Source organism: Tamandua tetradactyla, chromosome 16 (assembly GCF_023851605.1).
Source record: "Tamandua tetradactyla isolate mTamTet1 chromosome 16, mTamTet1.pri, whole genome shotgun sequence".
NCBI classification, from domain to species: domain Eukaryota; kingdom Metazoa; phylum Chordata; class Mammalia; order Pilosa; family Myrmecophagidae; genus Tamandua; species Tamandua tetradactyla.
In genome coordinates this window covers 5,526,492-5,547,770 of record NC_135342.1, presented here as the reverse complement: position 1 = coordinate 5,547,770, position 21,279 = coordinate 5,526,492, and the positions used below count along the sequence as shown (strand labels likewise).

The 21,279-nt window shown below is 46.1% G+C and overlaps 1 protein-coding gene across 1 annotated transcript; it reads right to left on the bottom strand.

Annotated features, from left to right (window-relative positions):
* Positions 1 to 15,954: 15,954 nt before the first annotated feature.
* On the bottom strand, positions 15,955 to 21,094 carry OSCAR (osteoclast associated Ig-like receptor). Its single transcript, XM_077130434.1, has 5 exons — positions 20,974 to 21,094; positions 20,139 to 20,174; positions 17,524 to 17,802; positions 16,424 to 16,705; positions 15,955 to 16,157 (listed from the first exon to the last, which is right to left on the bottom strand). The coding sequence occupies exons 1-5, from the start codon at positions 21,008 to 21,010 to the stop codon at positions 15,955 to 15,957; spliced, it is 837 nt and encodes a 278-aa protein (XP_076986549.1). The 5' UTR covers positions 21,011 to 21,094.
* Between the last annotated feature and the right edge of the window lie 185 nt (positions 21,095 to 21,279).

Here is a 21,279-nt window from a genome sequence, read left to right as displayed (position 1 = left end):
AAGGCCTCAGAGAGAAAGGAGAAGTCAGTGAAAGCTGAAAAGGACAGGCACGGGGAGGGAGAGGTTGACATGGGAGAGGAGGCAGAGAGATAAGCCAAGAAAGCCCAAGGACTGGGGCAAGCCAGTACCAGAATCTTGGAGCCTTTGGGGAGAAAACAATCCGTGCCAAAGCCTTGATTTTGGACGTCTAGCTTTTGAAACCAGGAGCCAGTAAATTCCTGTCGTTTGGCCAACTCTGTGATATCTGTGTCAGCAGCATGGCAAACTCAGATAACTTACAGATGGGAAATGTGCTCAGACAGGAGAAGACATGGGTTGATGGGCCCATGGCCAGGAAGAGGCACAAGAGTTCAAGCCATTTCTCCTGCAATGAGGAGGAAGGCTGGGAGTGGATGAAAGGCCCACACCATCGGCAAAACTGGAGGGGGGTGATGGAAAGCAAACACTGAGGGAGGGGCCAAAGAGGAAACCCCAAAGGAAACCCACCTAGGCATGGGGGCCATTCTTCATTGCTGTAGGTGCATCTGGTGGGGGGGCGGTTTCTGTCATTGCTTCATCCCTAGCCTCCAGGGTTCCAGCTACACACACACGCTCACACATGCACACACACACACACATATGCGTGCCCACATTCACACACACTCATACATACACACAAATACATATCTACACACATGTGCACCCATGCAACCACACACCTACACACATACACACCACCTCATATATACTCAACAACTTCGGGAAATTTACAGGAGAGAGGTTAAAAAAAAAATAGGAGAAGAGAAGGATGGTCATTTTATCTTTATTTGTGGAAAGAAAAGAACTTGGAGCAAATATGACTAAATGATATAATTAACATTCCGGGTGGTAGATGCATGACTATATACTCTTTTAATATTGCTTCTATTTTGGGATATTTTTCACATTTCTCAAAAGAATGGAAATTCTTAAAACTCCTTTTACTTGTTTGTGAAGGAGAGGTGTCCTGAATTTTTATTCTATCTGGAAACCAGAATGAAATAACATGAGACATAGAGAAAAGAGAGAAGAGTATAAAAAAAAGTTCTGATGCCACTTAAGGATTGCAAAACTCCAGTGTAAGGTGGACAGGAGAATTCTCTTGTTCGGCTATGGCTGAGGTCCCCAGAATGAAGGGAGGACGTTGGCCATTTTCTGCAGTATTTCCCGAAGAGTGATAGTAATAACCCAGATTTACGTGTATTGAGCTTTGACTCACACACTCAAAGGCAGCCGATGCTTCAAAATCTCATTGCCCGCATGGATCAAGACAGGGCAAGTGTTGTGGGGGGTTGTTTTTGTTTCTGTTTGTTTGTTTTTAGCCGATTAAGAAACGAAACCACGAAGAGGTTCTATGCCCATCTCACTAGCGCACAGCTCCCGAGTGGTAGGACCAAGGCTTGGGGGCAAGTCAGGCTGCAGAATCTGTGCCCTTAACATCAAGCATTGCTGACTTAAAACTCACCGTGGAAGTCTTCAAGGCTTCATCCACAATCACGTTGGCGCAATCTTTTGGAAGTTACCTAAGCAGAAAAAGTGCAATTTGCAGACTCTCTGGAGGCCCCCGACTTCAGCTTTGTGGTATTTCTTTCTGCCCTTCACTTCTCTGCACTACCAATCTTACTTTCCATCTCACAATCACAGTCAGGAAATTAGCTGCAATTTCATACAACCTCCTCCTCTCAGTCCAGCCCTCTGAGCCTCCCAGCTGCGTTCTGTCCAACCAGAGACCACACTGATGTTGTTGAAAGCTCAGAGGCTGGGAATAAACCCCATGAGCTATCAGGCTGCTATGGCCTAGCGCTGAAGGAATCAGGCTGGGAAATTGGAGATAAGTGGAACTTGGGAACGAAAGGAAAAAAGCAACACATGTAACCTTAAAGGAAGCCTCGTCATTCCAAGCTGGGTAACCAGTATCATTAGGACCTATATCTTGCACGGCCCCTGGTTTTGGAAGAAGTTTTAAGTAACTAGAGGCTTCAGGGATTGGGGATAGGGTATGGCCTTCACCTGTAAAACCCCTGCTCAGACATCGAGCAGAGATATGAAGGAAGCTGGGCTGGACAGGACTAAGGTATATCAGAAGAATGGGTAAAGGATGATATCATCCATATTTTAAAACTTCAACTTCTTTGTGAGATCAAAGGGAGAGATGTTTATTTGGTGCAAAGTTTATATTTTGGGTGGTGCATTTCCTAATTTAACTTGTATGGTCAGTTCAATTGAACACCGTAAGTACAGGGAATCTTGACTAGAGCATGAGATTTTGTTGGTTTGTCCCGGTTAGTGTGATGCCCTGATAAATTCCAGAGTGATTTGAACAGTGAATAAAGAAGTACTTGCAGGGTCCCCTTAGGGGAATGGGGAGAAAGGAGGAAATATTCAACTTCCCCATTGGGAGAATTTCTGATATTCTCGCAAGCAGTGGGGACAATCAAATCCATAGGCTGAGCCCTCGATCTTGGGGTTCGCCCCTATGAAACTTATTCCTGCAAAGGATAGGAAAGGCCTACTTATAACTAGGCCTAAGAGTCACCCCCAGAGAACCTTTTTTGTTGCTCAGATGTGGGCTCTCTCTCTCTTTAAGCAAATGCAGCAAGTGAACTCACTGTCCTGTACGTTGGACATAACTCCCAGGCAGGGGTGTAAATCTCTCTGACAACATGGGACAGGAATCCTAGGATGAGCCGGGACCTGGCATCAAGGGATTGAGAAAACCTTCTTGACCAAAAGGAGGAAGAGAGAAATGAGACAAAACAAAGTGTCAGTGGCTGAGAGATTTCAAAAAGTCGAGAGGTTATCCTGGAGGTTATTCTTACACATTATATAGATATCTCTTTTTAGTTCATGGTGTATTATAAGCTTTCAGTGACTGGAAGGAAGTACCTGCAACTGTAGAGCTGTGTTCCAGTAGCGTTGTTTCTTGAAGATGATTGTATAATGATGCAGCTTTTATAATGTGACTGTGTGATTGTAAAAACCTTGCATCTAATGCTCCTTTTATCTAGGATATGGACAGATGAGTGAAAAATATGGATAAAAAATAAATAGTTGGTGGAACAAAGATTAAAATAAATTAGATAGATGGAAATACTGGTCAATGAGAGGGAGGGGTAAGGGGTATGGCATATATGAGTTTTTCTTTCTTTTTTCTGGAGTGATACAAATGCTCTAAAAAATGATCATGGTGTAAATACACAACTATGTGATGATATTGTGAGCCACTGATTGTACATCATGTATGGAATGTTTGTATGTTAAGAACATTTGTATGTTAAGTTTTATCAATAAAAATAAAAATAAAAATAAAAATGAAAACCTGCTGAGAACACAGACATCTAACTGGAAGCACAGACGGGGTCTAGAGGAGGGTTGGATAGTTCTTATTGGGGAGAGGGCTACCTGTGCATTGTATGATGTTGACCAGAATCCCTGGCCCCTCCCCACTGACTACTTGGACTATTCCCCCTCATTGTGACAACTAAAAGTGTCTCAGACATTGTCAAATGACACCGAGTGGCATAATCATCCCTGTTGAGAACAAACAGTCTAAGGAAGATAAGGGATGAGACTAAGTCCTGTTACTTCTCTTTTTCTTCTTCTCTCGGGGTCACTGCCACCCACCTTGTCTATGCCTCATGTCTTTGGTCTTGGTCAGTCTGATGACCCTTCCAATATCTCAATATCTCAAACCCTCTCCAAGCCATGTTTTCCAATATCTCTATCAGCAGTAGAGCTATTTATCTCATCTACAACTCTTAAATTATTTTGTGTATCACCAATAATTCCAAACTTGAGTTGGAAAGAGGTTATTAGTGACGGGGTACAACCAAAATCCAAATCGTTATAATTACTTGCCAAACAAAAGTGCCTTCCCAACCTCCCAGCCAAAGCAGTGTATACCCTCTGCTTGAACACCTCAAGGGGTGCGTGCTCATGAGCTGTGAAATGGCCATGGCTGTTTGAATGTTCTTCTCCTCCTTCCCAGGTGTCTCACCTGTCTCCAGAGAGGACATTGTGACATCCTTCACATGGATCTAGAAAAAGAGTCACAGATGTGGGGAAGTTCCTGGGCACAGAAACTTCCTGCCTCACCCCTGGGCTCCATGAGCCCAGCATGGGGTAGGGAGAAAACTTCTCCTTTACCAGATGCCTGTGGTTTCCTCATCAGCCTTGGTATCTCGGTTGCTTTTTTCTGATGTTTTTGTCTGTAATTCCGTAGCAAACACATTTTTCTGCTGAACATACCTCCCCTTCACCAGAGAACAGCTCCCTCCCCTTAGGAGCTGCTCATTCCCCCTTTAAATTCAAGTCACCTTGGATGCAGCTGGGTTTTGCTTGCATGGTCCCGAGCCAGGGTTGCCAGTGAATGATGCAGAGGTTGCATCAAATGGGGGCAATCAGTCCTTCCCCCCAATTCTTTTAAACTGAAGTTTGGAAAGAGTTTGTCCCTCTCCAGGAGTAGAATTTCTGAACTGTGAAACTCAGCTCTTGAAAGCCATGTTGTCTTCCCAATACAGGAAGCCAGGCCAGAGTCAAATAGAATGAGGCAAACGATAAGAAAGCAAACCAGTGTTGAAGAAGAAAACAAACAAGGCAGAATCTCAGCACTTCATTCTCAGAACTGAAGCCAGGTGGCATCCATGCTTCCCACAGCTTGCTATCCAGCTGTTCCAGAGCTCCACAAGGAAGCTAACTTTGCCCACCAGGGCACAACCGTAGGGAAAGCACCTATTGGGTAGAGGCAGCCATGCTACTGAACTTCCTATAATGCACAGGACAGCCTTCCCAACAGCAAATCATCAGCCCAAAATGTCAATAAAGCCAAGGTTGGGAAATTCCAAATTATTCTTTTCATTTCTCTCTATTGTCCATCCTCAGTTCATCTCATGCTTCTACTGTATCCTTTGATGTCGTCTTTAGATTTCCTCCATGGTGGAGCAGAAGCCAAGGAACCCTGAGCTGAACTGCTGATGGGATCCATCACTCTGAGTGGACCCAGGGTGCCTCCTGAGTATTTCAGTAGTGTTCAGGGAGGCAGAACCCGTACCTTGCCCCAGTGCCTTGGCTCCTAGGTGGTGGAGAGACATAAATGCCAACAAAAACAATTTGACTGAAAAAAGAAAGCCCTCCGATTTTATGGACATCTATTATTCCTGATGACCTTGGGTTCATCAGAAGTCCAGAGTCACTAGAACGTAAGCCCCTTGAGGACAGGGACTTTGTCTTGTTCACTGACACATCTCCTTGCTTACCATGGTGCCTACATATTGGCATATGTTTGAGAAATACTTGTTGATTGAGTTTGAACTTTACATAAGAGAGTCATTTACAAAGATTTTTATTTTTTATTGATATATATTATGTATTCACATACTATGTAATAATCCAAAGTGTACAACCAATGGTTCACAATATTGTTATATAGCTGTGCATTTATCATCACAATTGACTTTTTTCTTCTTTTTTGTGAAAAATAGCCTATAAACAAAAAAGCAGTAACTCTCAAAGTACACCGCAACTATTAATTGTAAACAGATAAAAAGATGTTTGAAGCTCCAAAAATAACAATTATTTCTCAACCCCCTCCCATCTGTTGCAGTGCCCTCCCAACACACCTCCATAACCATCCACATCAACCGAGGGCAAGGGGAAGAGGTAGGGAGAGCCTTAACCTGTTGTGATGTTTTAAGCTGTTTGTACCACCAGAAAAACATGTTCTTAAAGCTAATCCATTCCTGTGAGTATGGACCCATTGTAAGTGGATCTTTCAGTGAGTAGATCTTTACTTAAGTTGAGATGTGGCCCACCTCATTCAGGTGGGACTTCCCTCTTAGTGGAGTTCCTCATAAGAGGACAAAAGACAGAGAGAAGATACAGGAAGAAGCCCCAGAGAAGCTGAGCGAGAAAGACAGAGAAGCTCAGAAAGGACACACAGAAAACAGAAGCCACAGAAACAGGGACGGAGCCCTGAAGCCAGAAGCTGGAAGCAACAAAACCTCAGAGAGGAGGGAGAGACCAGCAGATGTTGGCATGTGCCTGGCCATGTGATAGAGGACCTGAAGAGCACTGATAGCTGACCCTTGGGGAGAAAGCATTGCCTGTTGATGTCTTGATTTGGACATTTTCACAGCCTTAGAACTGTGAACTTGCAAGTTAATAAGCCCCATTGTAAAAGCCAACCCATTTCTGGTATATTGCATCTCTTCAGCTTTAGCAAACCAAAACACCTAAGGAGGCTAAGGGACATTTCTGTGCTGAAACCTCAGTCTTCTGTCCTGAGGAAGTTCTGCCATCGCTGATAGAATGGCCTAGATGCATCCGTGGCATTATGGTTGGCCAGGAGCTACCTCCCTGGAATCCCAGACCAAACCTCAAAAATCTAAAATTGGCAGATATTACATCTGGCAGCCCTATTGACACATATAGATGAAACTAACCTTAACCCAATGTGTTCCCAGGCATTGATGTATGTATTCCAACTCAATTAGCTTGTGACAGTGGTTCCACAGCTAGGACAAGTCTGTTCCCCAGAAGACATTGGTGATGCCCATTGACATTTTTTCTTTCATTGTCATGACTAGAGGTTTGCTACTGACATCTAGAGGGTATAGACTAGGCATGCTGCTAGAAATCCTACAATACAGAGAATAACCATCCATAGCAAAGTACTTTCCATCTAATGTGATAATACTGCCAAGATGGCGAAACCCTAACGTATGAGATAAGGAAGACATAGGTTCATAACGTAGACAACGGCTGTTCTAGTTTGCTAGCTGCCAGAATGCAATATACCAGAAACGGAATGGCTTTTAAAAAGGGGAATTTAATAGGTTGCTAGTTTACAGTTCTAAGGCTGAGAAAATGTCCCAGTTAAAACAAGTCTATAGAAATGTCCAATCAAAGGCATCCAGGGAAAGGTACCCTGGTTCAAGAAGGCCGATGAAGTTCAGGATTTCTCTCTCAAGTGGAAGGGCACATGGCAAACGCAGAGTTTCTCTCTCATCTGGAAAGGCACAGGTGAACACAGCCAGGGTTCCTCTCTCATCTGGAAGGGCACATGGCGAACACAATGTCATCTGCTAGCTTCTTCTCCTGGCTTCCTGTTTCATGAAGCTCCCCGGGAGGCATTTTCCTTCTTCATCTCCAAAGGTCACCAGCTGGTGGACTCCGCTTCTCGTGGCTATGTCGTTCTGCTTTGCATTTTCTGAATCTCCTTCATTCTCCAAAATGGTTCCTCTTTTATAGGACTCCAGAAACTTCTCAAGACCCACCCAAATAGGTGGAGACACACTTCCAGCTAATCCAGTTTAACAACCACTCTTGATTAAATCACATCTCTAGGGAGATGATCTGATTACAGTTTCAAACCTACAGTATTGAATAGGGATTATTCTGCCTTTATGAAATGGGATTTAGATTAAAACATGCCTTTTCTAGGGGACATACATCCTTTCAAAGCAGCACAATGGCCAATAAGGCTCCTTGCCATTATGTCCTTCAGATAAGTGACTGGGCAACTTTGCCAGCATCCTCCTCATTCTTTCATGAGGCGAGAATCAGGCCTTATTATGAATTGAGTTGTACTCCCCAAAACAGACATGTTCAAGTCCTAACCCCAATGCTGTGAATGCAAACTTATTTGTAAGTAGGATCTTTGAAGATGTTAAGATGAGACCAAAATCGGATCAGGGTGGGCCCTAATCTGGCATACCTGGTGTCCTTCTAGAAGAGGACATTTGGACAGAATGATGGACAACTGATGCAGAGATGGAGAGAACAGCCGCGTGCTGGGGGCAGAGAATGAGTTATACCACGGGTTTCCGCCAGCCACCACCTGATCCCAACAGACCTCAAAGGAAGTGCAGCCCTGCCGACACCTTGGTTTTGGACCCCGAGCGTCCACCCCATGAGACGATGAATTGCTGTTGTTTAAGCCGACCAGTCTGGTACTCTATTGCAGCACCCACTGGCCGAATAATACAGGCCTCCCTCTGACCGTTATGATGGCTGAATGCTCACCAGGAAGGGAGCGTCGTGTCTCCTCAAAGGCAGCTAGACTTGTATTTATGGATTTATTTTCTCTCTACAGAGGTTAATATTCAATGTCTGCATTTCGTGGTAAAAATAAGCCCCCTATCTTTGTGCTCCACATGTCTAATCCTTCAGGGCCAACTCACATCATTAACAAGATGAGACAAGTGTGGTCAGCAGCTGAACCCAAAGCTAACCCCTGGGATCTGGAAAAGGGACAAGGGTTACGCAGTCCAGTAGGCTATAAAGAACCAAAACCTGCTCAGAGGCTGTACCTCGAAGGATGCAACAGCTCAGAGAGTGGCTATAAGGACAGAAGGAATGCAGAACCCAAGCCTTCCCCAGCCAAGCTTGTTAAATTGGGACTGGAGACCCCAGGCGAGGCCCCAGGTTCTCAGGGGCCTTTCTGGATAGGCAAGCAAGACATCAGTGTGGGGGCCACCGGGCCAAAAAAAGACATGCAGACTCCAGTAGGATCCCATTTAAATCTCTACCCCACAGTTTCCCAGTCTCTGTCGACATTCTGGGCTGGGTGACCTTTTGCTATAGGTGACCATCCTGGGCCCTGAAGGGCGTTTTGGCAGCATCCTCGGCCTCCCCCCATGAGATGCCAATAGCACCCTGTCCCCCACCCAGATGTGACAACCAAAGCTGTCTCCAGACATGGCCATACAGCTCCCCAGTGGTCAAGAACAGCTCTTCTGTGGGAGTCAGGAACAGAAGGAGCCTGGCAGGGCTGCGGAGTGAGTCCTTACTGAGCAACGGCCATGCTGTATCACACCCCCCCCAATCCACAGAGCGGCTCACAGCATCGCATCCCTGAATCTCATTTGCATGAGTTACAGGATTTGAGTCTACGGAGAACTGTTGCTTCTCAGACTTTCCGAGGCAGGACAGGATGGAAAATCTGATGAGGGGAGGAGGGGAGATGTCCAGGAGAAATTTCAGGAACCTCACTGTGTTAGTTTGTAAGTGCCAGCATGTAATATACCAGAGCTGGAAAGGCTTTTATAAAGGGGAATGTAATAAGTTGCAAGTTTACAGATCTAAGGAAGTGAAAGCATCTAAATTAAGGCACCAACAGGAGGCTACCTTCACTCCAGGAAGGTCGATGGGTCTAGAAGCCCTCTGTGAGCTGGAAAGTCACGTGGCTGGCATCTGTTGGTCCCTTGCTCCTGGGCTCCGTTGCTTTCAGCCTCTGTTCCTACAGGGGTTCCTCACTTTGCTTCTCCAGGGCTGGCTTTCATCCCTCGGCTTCTCTTGGTTCTCTCTAGGTTCTGGATTGCTTAACATCTCATGGCAATGTCTGCTGGGCTCCAAGCATCTCCAAATATCAGTGTCTCTGTGTCAACTCTGCTCTGAAGTTTCTGTCGGCTCTGAGGCTGCTGTTGTTTCTCTGGGCTCTGTCGTTTCTGTAGGTTCTCCAAAGTGGTTCCTCTTTTAAAGAATTCCAGAAAGCTAGTCAAGACCTACCTGGAATAGGTGGAGTCACATCTCCATCTGATCAAGAGTCACACCCACAGTTGGGGAGTGTCACATCTCTGTGAGGGTAATTTAATCCAAAGATGCCAACCTACAGTCTTGAGTCAGGATTAAAAGAAACTGCTGCTCTCACAAGATTGGATTAGGATTAAAACATGGTTTTTCTTTAGGATACATAATACTTTCAAACTGGCACACTCATCATCGTTATCTAATAATTACAGTTGTATCGTATTTACTATATGCCAAGCCCTGGTTGCATTCAGCAGCCATTAAATGCCTGACTGCACCAAGCACTTTATAAATATTAGCTCACTTAATCTTCATCTCCATGTGTGAAGCAGATGCTGTCATTGTGTAGGGATATTAAAAGTGAAAACCTGACACAGTAGACCTCTTATCAGGCTCACACAGCCAGGGCCCTAAGTGCTTTATGCAATTAACTAATTTAATTCTCACATCCACCCTAGGATGTCGGCACTGTTTGTATTCTTGTAGAATTATTATTATTCCTATGTTACAGGCTATAAACGGTAGGGCAAAAATTTGGAGCAGGCAAGCTGGCTCCACACATCTGAACTCTTAACCGTTATACTAAATTGTCTCTTGGAGGATACCAAGATGGGGGGGGGTGTTTGGGGGGAAAAGGAGTGGATTTTATGTGATATAAATTATATCCCAATAAGGACGTTAGGAAAAAAAGATGAGAAACTGGAGGGGCATCTGGAAAGGAGAAGGAATTGAGGAGAATGAGACAACAAACATTGTAAAGAAAGGGTGAGAAAAGAGAATCCCCACTGACAGCATGGAGGAAAAATAATTCCAAGAATAAATGTCTTGATGGATTTGTAAGTTGTTTGCTGTGGGGATGTGATGTAAGCTGACTCCTGAATCTGCTCTTCATCCACCTTTTGGTGGAAGGGGACTTTTTGTGAGAACTCAAGGAGCCGTGCTCAAGCTTGGATGGTGGGTCCATAGCAGGAAGGACACTGGACATGTACAGGGAAAAAGCAAGGAGCCATAGTCAAGTTTTTGTAAAGCATCGTTTTCTGGATAGTGAGCTTGTAGTCCATTTTTTACCGTTTGCTTATTTTATTTATTTTCTAAATCTGCTGACATTTATATGTTAATTCCCTGATTTGAAATGTTTTAAAAACTTAAGCTTTTACCTCTCCCCTACGTGGGACGTGACATCCAGGGGTGAAAGTCTCCCTGGTGGCGTGGGAGAGGACTCCCAGGGATGAATCCAGACCTGGCACCATGGGATCAACAATTCCATCCTGACCAAAAGGGGGAAAGAAATATAATGAATAATGAATTAGTGACAGAAAGAGTTCAAATAGAGTCGAAAGGCTACTCTGGAGGTTGCTCTTACGTAAGCTTCAGGTAGACCTTGCTACCTATCATAACCTGCCAACCCCCAACAAGGACCATTCCAGCCAATCCTAAAGAACACCTAGGGCAATATATGAGATTCCACAAGGGTTCTATGTGCTAGAGTAACTTTCCAGAAACCTACAACCTCCAGATGGGTCCCTAGTCCAGATAAGTCCTGAAACCTAGAGGGCCCAGCCTCTCCAGAACATCAGATAGTTCCATCTCCCTACCCCTATTTGACAGACCCTTCCAACATTAAAATGTTAGAATGGCCATAGCCCAAACACTTCTAAAGAGAGGGATAGAAAGATCAAAGGTGATGGTGGAGTTATAGAGAAAAGATAGGATTTAACAAATGAACATGATTGCTGAATCATTAAATTGATATCTCTTTTAGTCTCCAGTATCTTAGAGCAGCTAGAAGAAGAAAAACCTAAAATTGTGGAATTATAACCCATGCCAAACTCTGAAATATGTTCTACAACTAATTGTGGTGCTGTGCTTTGAAATTTATTGCTTTTTTGTATATATTTCATTTTTCACAATAAAGGGAAAAAAGTCGATTGTGATAATAAAAAAATTATGCCTCTAGCCTCCTATATTTTGGAGCTGCTAGAAGGAAAAATGTGAGAGGATCATATGATAGCCCATGACAAACTCTGGGACCTGTCCTGTAGCTACTTGTTGAACAATGCTTTGAAAACTACTGCTTTTTTCCTTGTTTTGTATATATGTTATAAAAAAAAATTCTTTTAAATTAAGCTTTTAGAAATTTTCATTGAGGTGCTGTGAAGTGAGAAAAACTAATTTAAAAAAAGTGAACTCTTCTAAAATTTATAGTTGGAACTGACAAGAATTTAAGGGCCTAATAAGGACTTGCACATAACCATGCAGCTGGAACACACACACATTTTCTCCGAAACCTCACTGAAAGACAGTAAAACGGAGACGCCAGTAAACATGGTGGTATAGAACTCCAAAACTCCATCCCTCTGCAAAATCAACTTTTTGCCAATAAGCTGGCAGAATCTGTAAGAATCAACTTTTTTAAATCCCTGGATTCTAATTTAAAAAGTACAAAACCCAACGCAATTCTTAATGAGGACAAAAGGTGTTGAATTTTGATCAGAAAGATCTGCGGCTTTTTAAAATCCTAATTTTATTTAACGTTAATTTTTTTCTTAAGCTTTTTATTTTGAAATACTTTCAAACTCACAGACAGTTGCAGAAATAATACAAAACCCATACAGCAAAGTACAACATACCTGTTCCCCCCTCAACCAGACAGAGTCACCAATTTTTAACATTTTGCCATATTTGCCACATCATTCTCTGTATCAATCCATTTATCCACTGATCCCTTCATCTATCTGTCTTTCTATCCACCTATTTTCTATTTTCTAAACATTTTAGGAGTGGGTTATATACACCATGCTCGTTGAACACAAAATGCTTCCATATACATTTCCTAAGAACAAGGATATTCACTTACGTAATCACTTTAAGTACAGTTATCAAGTTTAAGAACTTTAATTTTGATATAAAGCTTACAGTCCATATTCTAATTTCTTCACATGTCCCAATGATGTCCTTTTGAGTCTTTTCTCCTCCATTATTAAATAGTGCAGGACCATGTATTGCATTTAGTTGCTATGTCTCTTTAGTTTCTCTCTTTTTTTAATTATGGAAACATTCATACAATATAAACTTTCCCGTCAACCACTCCCAAACATTCCTGTGATGGTTAATATCACGTATCAACTTGGCTAGGTATTTGGCCAAGCCATCATTGGCTTCATTGTTCCTGTGAGGGTATTTCATAGATGGATTTACATCAATAGTTAATTGTATCTATGGCTGAGTGCATCTACAATTAACAAAGGAGATTTCCCTTAGCAATGAGGGAAATCCTCTCATTCAATCAGATGGAGATCTTAAAACCAGAACTGAGGATTTCAGAAGTCAGAGAAATAAAAATAAAAATAAAAAAAGACTTTTCTGCTCTATTTCATCTAGCCAGCTTCTCCTGGAAATTCAACTTCACCTTCATGGGGTTTCGAGTTTGCAGCCTGTTCTATGGAAGTCAGTCTTGTCAATCTCCACGGTCACGTGAGCCAATTCCTATAATAAATCTCTTAATTGGTTCTGTTTCTCTGAAGGACATTGACTAATACACAACACCATTCAGTGGGATTAATCACACTTACACTGTTGTGATACCCTCACCACCAGCCATTACCAGAACTTTCTCTTCACTCCAAACAGAAACTTACAACCAGGATACATTAACTTTCTGTTCTCTCTCCCCCTTTGCCCCTGGTAACCTGTACTCTACTTTCAGTCTCTATGAGCGTTCATATTACAGTTATTTTATACAGGTGAAATGATGCCATATCTGTCTCTTGGTGTCTGACTTAATTCTCTCAACATAATGTAGTCAAGGTTAAGTCATTAGTGGCATGTATCAAGACTTCTTTCCTTGTATGGCTGGGTAATATCCCACTGTGTCTACATGCCACGTTTTGTCTATGCATCTGGCTGCTACTGGACTTTTGGCTATTGTGAATACTGCTGCTGTGAACACTGGTGTGCACAAAAATCTGTCCAAGTCTCTCTTCATTCATGCTTTGGTGGGAGGGGGCTCTTACCATTGAAAACCAAATCTCCTCTCTTCCTTTAAATAATGAAATCCTCCCCCCATCTTCAGAAAGTTACCAGCCAGAGATCATACCTCCCCCAGACATTTTTTTGCAGCTAACTTTGGCCATCTGGCTAAGTTCTGATCAGTGGGATGACAACAGTAGAGATGTGTTCAAACTCTGAGTCTTGTTCTTAAAAATGACTGTGTGAAAAAAGAAAAGACTGTGTGTATCCTTCTCTCTACCTCTCTCTCTCTCCCTCCCTTCTCTACTGGCTCAGAACCACAAATAGAAGCTATATGTTGATGAAAGCAAAGCTATCCCACCAGGCCTAGACTGTTCAGCTACGTATTGTCATTTGAAAGAAAAATAGATTTACGTCATCTTTAGGGGGGCCATTGTTCGGCCTTCCACGGAGGATAGAAGGGTGGTACCTTCTTATGTGAACTTCACAGGGAGAGCTGGCGGTCAGGCTGTGGACGTCTCCGAAGGCCTCCTCGGTGCCAGCCCTGGAGATGGAAAGATAACCTGGTCCCTTGGGAGGAGCTTGGGGTCTAGTCTCGAGACAGAGAATCACCAGTGCTTCACTCCCACATCCACCGGCGGCAGGAAGATTGCCCTGGACACGCGCCGTCGGGATCTCACACTGTGCTTCTCACTCGGTGCTGAGGACACACCCAGAGAGCCCCTTTCAGAGCCCACCCGCCCCCCTCCCCCCGCCCGGCCCACCTTTTCAGCAAGTCAATGCACCCGGGTGGCTAATTTAACTCCAAAATTAAGTTCTGCTTAAACTAGCATTTGGGTACCATAATCTCACCTACTAAGAGAACTGGGTGTTGAAATAACACCGTTTTATACAGTTTACTGCATTTTAAATGTCCCAATCTTTGTAGAGGGCCTGGTTTAGACACGTCTCTGAGACAAAAGAACAAGTCAATATCTCTCATCCTTTGTCAAATTACACGTGTGTCTGGTGTGTGGGTTACTAAATCAGTATAGTGAGCTGTGATCAGCAGGTTTAATGAAATTAGTAGAAAAGATTAGTCACATCTGTATAGTAGAAATAAATATTGTTCCATGAAACTTGTGTTTAAGTTTATATGTATAAATGAATGAGTGTACAGGGTTGCGGTGCAAATTTTATTTCTTATGCTATGTCCTCATCCACAAAAGGAAAAACATAAACAATTTCAAGCCATTGATTTAAGATTTCTCAAGCTCTTAACATGTGTTAGGAATTGGTTTTCCCATTTCACCCTCTCTAGAACCCAGCATGACAGGTATTTTTAATTCCTCCTTTTAGAGATTAAAATTCAGAGCATCTATATATTGCTCAAGATCACTAGGCTACTTAGTGCCAGAGTTGGAGCTGTCCCCAAAGTAAAATTGTTTAAAGAAATGGAAGCCATCCTTTTCTCCATGAAGTGGGAAGAGGGGAGGGGCGGTTGGAAAACTTCACAGAAATAGAGGAGGGTGTGTGCTACATCCAAAATAGGACATCCTCAAGAAAGAAAGGAACAGGAGCTCTGAGCGGCAAGAGCTGTTCAGGGTTGGAATCCGTGTGTCTGAGGATGAGAGAGGCATCGAGGTTAGCCAAATTGAAAATAGAATATGAATTAATAAATTCAAGAGAAACTGCAGCTCAGCCAAGCCTTGGGGAGGAAGAGAAGCAAAATAAGAAGAGCGAGCAGGCCCCAGTGTGGGATGGTTCACATTCTTGTGACCACAACTGCACATCCAAGGACACAGCGGGAAGCAAGCAGGCCAAGTGGAGGCGACACTGTACTGTACACACGCCGTTCTCTGTTGTCCTGGCAACGGACCCCGCTTCATGAGAACGATGGTTCAAGGAGCACAGGTGCATGCAAACGGAGATCTAATTAGGGACAGGGTTGTACTTGGCCGGATCTCGGTCTAACTTAGGGGAAGGCAGGAGGAGTTCCTTGGCCATCTGGAGTGAAGGAAGAGACCTAAAGGTGAGCGGGGACAGAGCCCTTCACTCCAGGGCCTGTGAGGCCAGTGGAAGTCGCTGTTAAATTACAGAAGCTAGCATTTATTGAGCACTCACCACGGGCCAGTCACTGTTTTAAAGGCATAATGTGTTTTATCTATTCAATCTGAACAACAGTCCCATGAAGTATGTCTATCAATACGTATCAACACACCCATTTCACAGGGAGGGCGACTGAGGCTTTCCTAACACCCCATAGTGAATGAGTGGTAGCGGTGGGATTCGAGCTCGGGTCTTCAGCCACTGGTAGCACCTGGGACTCCACTGGGAGGCGCTGGAGAAATGCACCCGAAGGAAGCTCCAGTGCCCAGTGCCCAGGCGGGAAGCGGAGAGCCAGGTGCTCAGTCTCTGGGGCTCCGGGAATGGTGCAGTCCAACCCCAGGGACCCCAGTTTCATCTCTGTCGCTCTCCGGAAGTCTTCCCAGGCTGCGAAAGGCTCCATCCAGCACCCTGGGGCTCAGGGCCAGACACTGGTGCCCGCAGTGCGGCCCGGCCCAGCCAGTCGAAAGCAAGCAGTGTGCCCAGGGCCAGGAGGACCAGGCCTGCCAGCCCCAGGCGGACCAGGTTCCCCAGGGTGTAGTCCCGGGACCCCGAGCCTGGGGGTGGGCGGGGAGAAGGGTCGTCAGCGCCCAGACCCCAAAGACTCGCCCAGGTCCCCAGCCTCTAACCCCTGGGGAGGAGATGGATACTCCCCAAATTGCAGTGTTGAGTGGGGGCCTCAATGCCTGGGACTGAGAGAGCCAGACCCAGGGTCTGGGGCAGGAGGGGCTGGGGGCCCGGACCCCCGGGTCTGAGTGGGGAGGGGCTGGGGGACCCCCGGGTCTGAGTGGGGAGGGGCTGGGGGCGGGACGGGGGCCCTCACCGTCCAGGCTGATGACCAGAGACTCGCTGCGCGGCGACAGCACGTAGGGGGCGGAGGGCGTGTGGTAGTAGCAGCTGTAGGTGCCCGGGGCGCGGGTGCCGAGCAGCGGGAAGTCCACCCAGGGCCGCTGGGCGTGGCGGTACTGCAGCGGCGTGGCCAGGCCCTCGCGGTACAGCGCGAAGCTCATGCCCGGCAGGCGGCCGGCGCAGCGCAGGTTCACCGTGGCCTCGGGCGCCACCACCGGCCCGGGCAGCGCCACCAGCGACGGCCGCGGCAGCTCGTCTGCGCGGGGGAGGGGGACCCGGGGCCGGGGTCAGGCGCCGCAGCCCGCCCGCCCTCTCCCTCGCCGGGGTCAACCCCGCCCCCCCCCCCCCCCCCCCCCCCCCCGTGTCCTTCTGATGAATTTTCTTGTGCTTCCCTCTTCCCCTCAAGGTTTCTCAGCCTCAGCACTGGTGACATCTTGGGCTGGGTCACTCTTTGCTGCCGGCTGCCCACTGCACCGTGGGGAGTTTGGCAGCGGCCCTGGCCTCCACCTCCCTCAGTTGTGACGATGAAAAACTGTCTCCAGATATTGCTAAATGTCCCCTGGGGTAAAATCCCCGGTCGCTGAGAGCCCCTGTTTACATATGTCTGTGTCGCTGCGTCTCTCTCTCTGTCTCTCTCTCTGTCTCTCTCTCTGTCTCTCTCGCTGTCTCTCTGTCTCTGTCTCTCTGTCTCTCTCTCTGTCTCTCTGTCTCTCTGTCTCTCTGTCTCTCTCTGTCTCTCTCTCTCTCTCTCTCTCTCGGATTCTCTCTCTCCATGGAGCCCTTTTGCTCTGTTATTGTATGCGCCTGCCTCTCCCTATCCTTTTCTTCTCTCCATGTGTTTGTCTCTGTGCCTCTAGCTCTCTGTGTGGGTGTGTCCCTGGGTGTGTGTATACCTCTCTGCCTCTTGTCTCTTCCTGTATCTCTCAGTTCCAACTCTGCAGGTCTCCTCTGAGTCAATCCTCTTTCCCCTGTCTCTATGCCTCTCTTTCTTTTGCTTTGTCCCTGTAATATCCCTGACCTTCTGCTCCCCTCCCATCCCTGTTCCCTCTTCCCTGCCCCCTGCCCCTAACTCACCTGTCACCAGCAGCTGCAGGCTGTCACTAGGCTGGGACCACACATCCAGCCCCCAGCTTTGCCTCTGGTAGCAGCACCGGTAGCTGCCCCCCTGGGCTGGGGTCACCTCTTCCAGGAAGAACTCTGCCACATCCCGGAGAAGCACAGGACCGGACACCCCAGCCTTGAAGAGTACAAACCTCCAGGCGGGTTGGGGGGCCCAGCACTTCAAGGTTACATTGACCCCAGGACTCAGGACTGTTCCTGGCTGAGCCTGCAGCCACGGCTTGTGGTGTGAGGCTGGGTGGATGGGGGGCGTGGAATAGATGGAGCTGCCCTGGGTGTTTGGGTCTCCTGGGAGCCAGGGGTATGGAGGGGAAGTCCGGGAGGGAGGAAAGTCACCTTAAGCAATCACCACCCCTTTTCAGCCTCAGTTCCCCCTCTGTCAAATGGGGGAGGGGCTGGACTATCGTCAGGACTGCTCAAAAGGGGCTGCCAATTGGGAGCACGATACAATCCTAAACCCAGTTAGAAACTCCTGAGCTTTCCTGCACAGTTTATCAGTATTGTGTCAAGGGGTTGGGCCCCAGAGAGCTGTCATTTTAAAGAGCTCCCCAGAATATCTGCAACATATTTAACACATTTCAAGAGCTGCCAAATTTTGCTTTCTTATTTGGAAAAACACCAGTGTTGGATCCCTACCTCACACCATTCCTTAAAGCAATCTCCAAATGAATTAAAGACTCATTTTTAAAAAAATACATAAAAGTATTATATGAAAATACAGAAAAATATTTCTATCTTGGGGTACGGGAGGCCCTCTTAAAATACAAAATGAAAAAATATATACAGGATAAGACTAGCTAATTTGACCACTTCAAGATTCTGGAGTTTTATACACTAAAAGACAAATAAATGAAGCTAAAGAAAAATGACCGCACTGGCAAAAATAATTTACTCTTAAATCACATGGGCAAAGGATTAGAAAAGACTCCCAGAACCAACCTAACAGAAAGTTGGGCAGAGGGTATAAATATGCAGTTCCAGTTCAATGATCAAAAAACATTTGGGAGACAAAAGTTGCTCAATCTTAGTAGTACTCATTAAAATAAAACAACGGTAAGGTATTTTTGCCTATCATGTTGTCAAAAGTCAAAACTATGGTTAATACTCATTTGGGGTGAAGATGTAGTGAGACAGATGCTAAAGAGCACTTGGAAGGAGTCTTTTGAGAAGGAAACTTGTCAGTTTCCATCAAGACACACAAAGGGCATGTGTGTTCAAGAAATTCTACCCCTCCACCTGTGGCAGATTGAAATGGGCCCTGACATAAGGCATATTCTTAAATTCTTAATCTTAAGCCTTCCTGTGCCTGTGGGCCCAGCTGTAAAGAGGACTCTCTGAAGATAAGTTAAGGTGTTTTAATACATAAAGTATTAGAAGATACTACATACATACACAAAAGTATTAGAAGATAAGGTGTGGGCTCATTGGTGAATAGGATCCTCTAAGATCTTATCTTGCGTGGCCCACCTGAATCAGGGTTGCCTTAGTCTGTATTATGGCAGCCTTTGAAGAGAAATCAGAGAAACACAGGAGGAACACAAGGACATGAGAACATGAGAACACTGACTTTGGAGAGGAAGCATGCTCTTAGTGGCCCCTTGAGTTTCGACTTGAAACCTCCCAAACTGTGAGACAATAAATTCCCTTTGTTTTAACCAACCCACAGGGTGATATTAGCACAGCTGCTCTACCAAACTAAGATAACCCCCTAGAGAAATGTACAATCTGTGCACAAGAGAGCTCACAGTTTCACAGAGTGCTCGCAATAGTATTGATTGGGAGATTGTAAAATTGGAAACAACTTCAACGTATGTCAAGAGGGCATGGGACAAATAACCCAGATCCAGCCATACCATGTTGAATACTGGGTTTTAGTATTTGGGTTTAGGTGGCGCTAGCTGTAGTGACATGGAAATATCTATAAGAGAGCTTGTAGAGTGAAAAAAGCAAGCTGCAGAACAGTGTGTGTCATGGAATTTTTGCTTTGGCAAAAAAAAAGGGACATACAGAAGTACATATATACGTACAAATGCCTTCAAATTTTATGCGAGGAGTCAGAAGATTATTTAAGGAAGATGGAGAAGGGGGAAAAGGCTGTTACTTTTCTCTTTATGTCCTTTGGTAAAACTGAATTTTTAAAACCATGAAATACATTAACTTCATCATTAAAAGTGGAGTTAAGATAAATTGATAGGTAAGGTGGTAAAGTTTACCCGGGTGACCTTTATTTAAAGTTGGGGTGTGATGGGAAGAGGTTTTAGAGAAAGGAGAGGTTCCACTCATCCAAATTTCAGAAAACCAGGAAAGAAACCCAGAGCTATCTCAGGGCAGGGACCCTACTTTTATGGGAAGAGGGTTCCAAATAGGGAGAGGTTGGGGAATCTTTATTTCTTGATTCCTGCCCTATGCCAGGTTCTGAGTCAGGGGCTTTATAAAAGAGGTAGAGAGGAGGCAGGGGCGGAGGAGAGGAAAGAGGAAGGAAATCTGGGGTGGGGGTGGGCACAAAAATAATGAGGAAATGAAATGAGGTGTCAGTAGCCTAAAGAAGGCCAGATGGGGGTGTTACTTACCAGGTGGAGTCACGTTTGTGTGATGACACAGAGGCCCTGCAGAAGGGGGGGGGGGGGCTGGTCTTTTGACAGCTCTAGGCTGGTCCCAGCCACACCCCATTGGGAACACAGGAATCTGAGTCCCCAGTCCCTCTTTCCTCTGCGAAACAAGTGTCCACTACCCCTAGACCCTTCTTTCCTCTTAAAGAGGAATCCAGATGGTCATTCTCCACCCATGTAAGAGCCAGCCCCCTCTTGCCCTTGGGTCCCAACTTTTCCAGGAGACCAGTAGTCTGAGTTCATAATTTCCCTTCACTGGGGTTCAGGTATCTGGGCCTCAGCTCCCTCCTCTCTCAGGACACAGAGCTCTGCCCTCAGCCTTTTCTCACACCAACATCTGGGAGCCTATAGTCTCTCTCCACGCCTCCCTCAGGACCCAAGAGTTTCCTTCTCTCTCTCGGACCCCGAGATCCAAGCTCTCTTCCCATCTCCTCTCTGCCCCTCACTCAAGACCAGAAGTTCAGACCCTGCGCTCCTCCTCCCTCAGCTCCAGGAGTGCCCATCCCTAGCCTCAACCCTGCGTCTGATTCCCTCCTTTCCGAGGGACCCAGGAATTTGAGATGGCTGGGTCCCCCTGATTTAGAACCCCCGGCGTCTGGATCCCGTTCTGGTCCCGCTTTCTGGCCTGCAAGTCCAGGCCCCCAGCCGGCGCTGCCTGCCCCCTGCGCCTGCCCTCGGGGGTACTCCAGCAGTCCAGAGCTTTGCCCCCTCCATCAGGGCGTCTGGGTGCCCTGAGCCTGTCCCCCTGCCCCCAGCCTAGCCAGGAACCCGGGGTGGGGGGGTGGGGGCGGCTCACAAAGGCTCAGCAGCAGGAGGAGCAGCACCAGGGCCATGGTGGGCAGATCTGCTCTGGAGCTGGCCCCGGGGCTCGGCGGTGCCCTTTCCCTTTCTGAGACTACCAGAGTCCTGTTTAGGGAAGCTGGCAGGGAGGTGGGAGCCTCCGGGTGACTGTGTCACGGCCCCATGCTGCTGTGGAAAAAGTTGGCAGACGGAGCAGTCATAACCAGCTGTATTTATTAATTAAAAAAAAATTTTTTTTAATTCAACACTTTTTCCGTGGCAGACCCTGTGCTGCTGTGATGCTGCGCAGGAGAGACTAAGC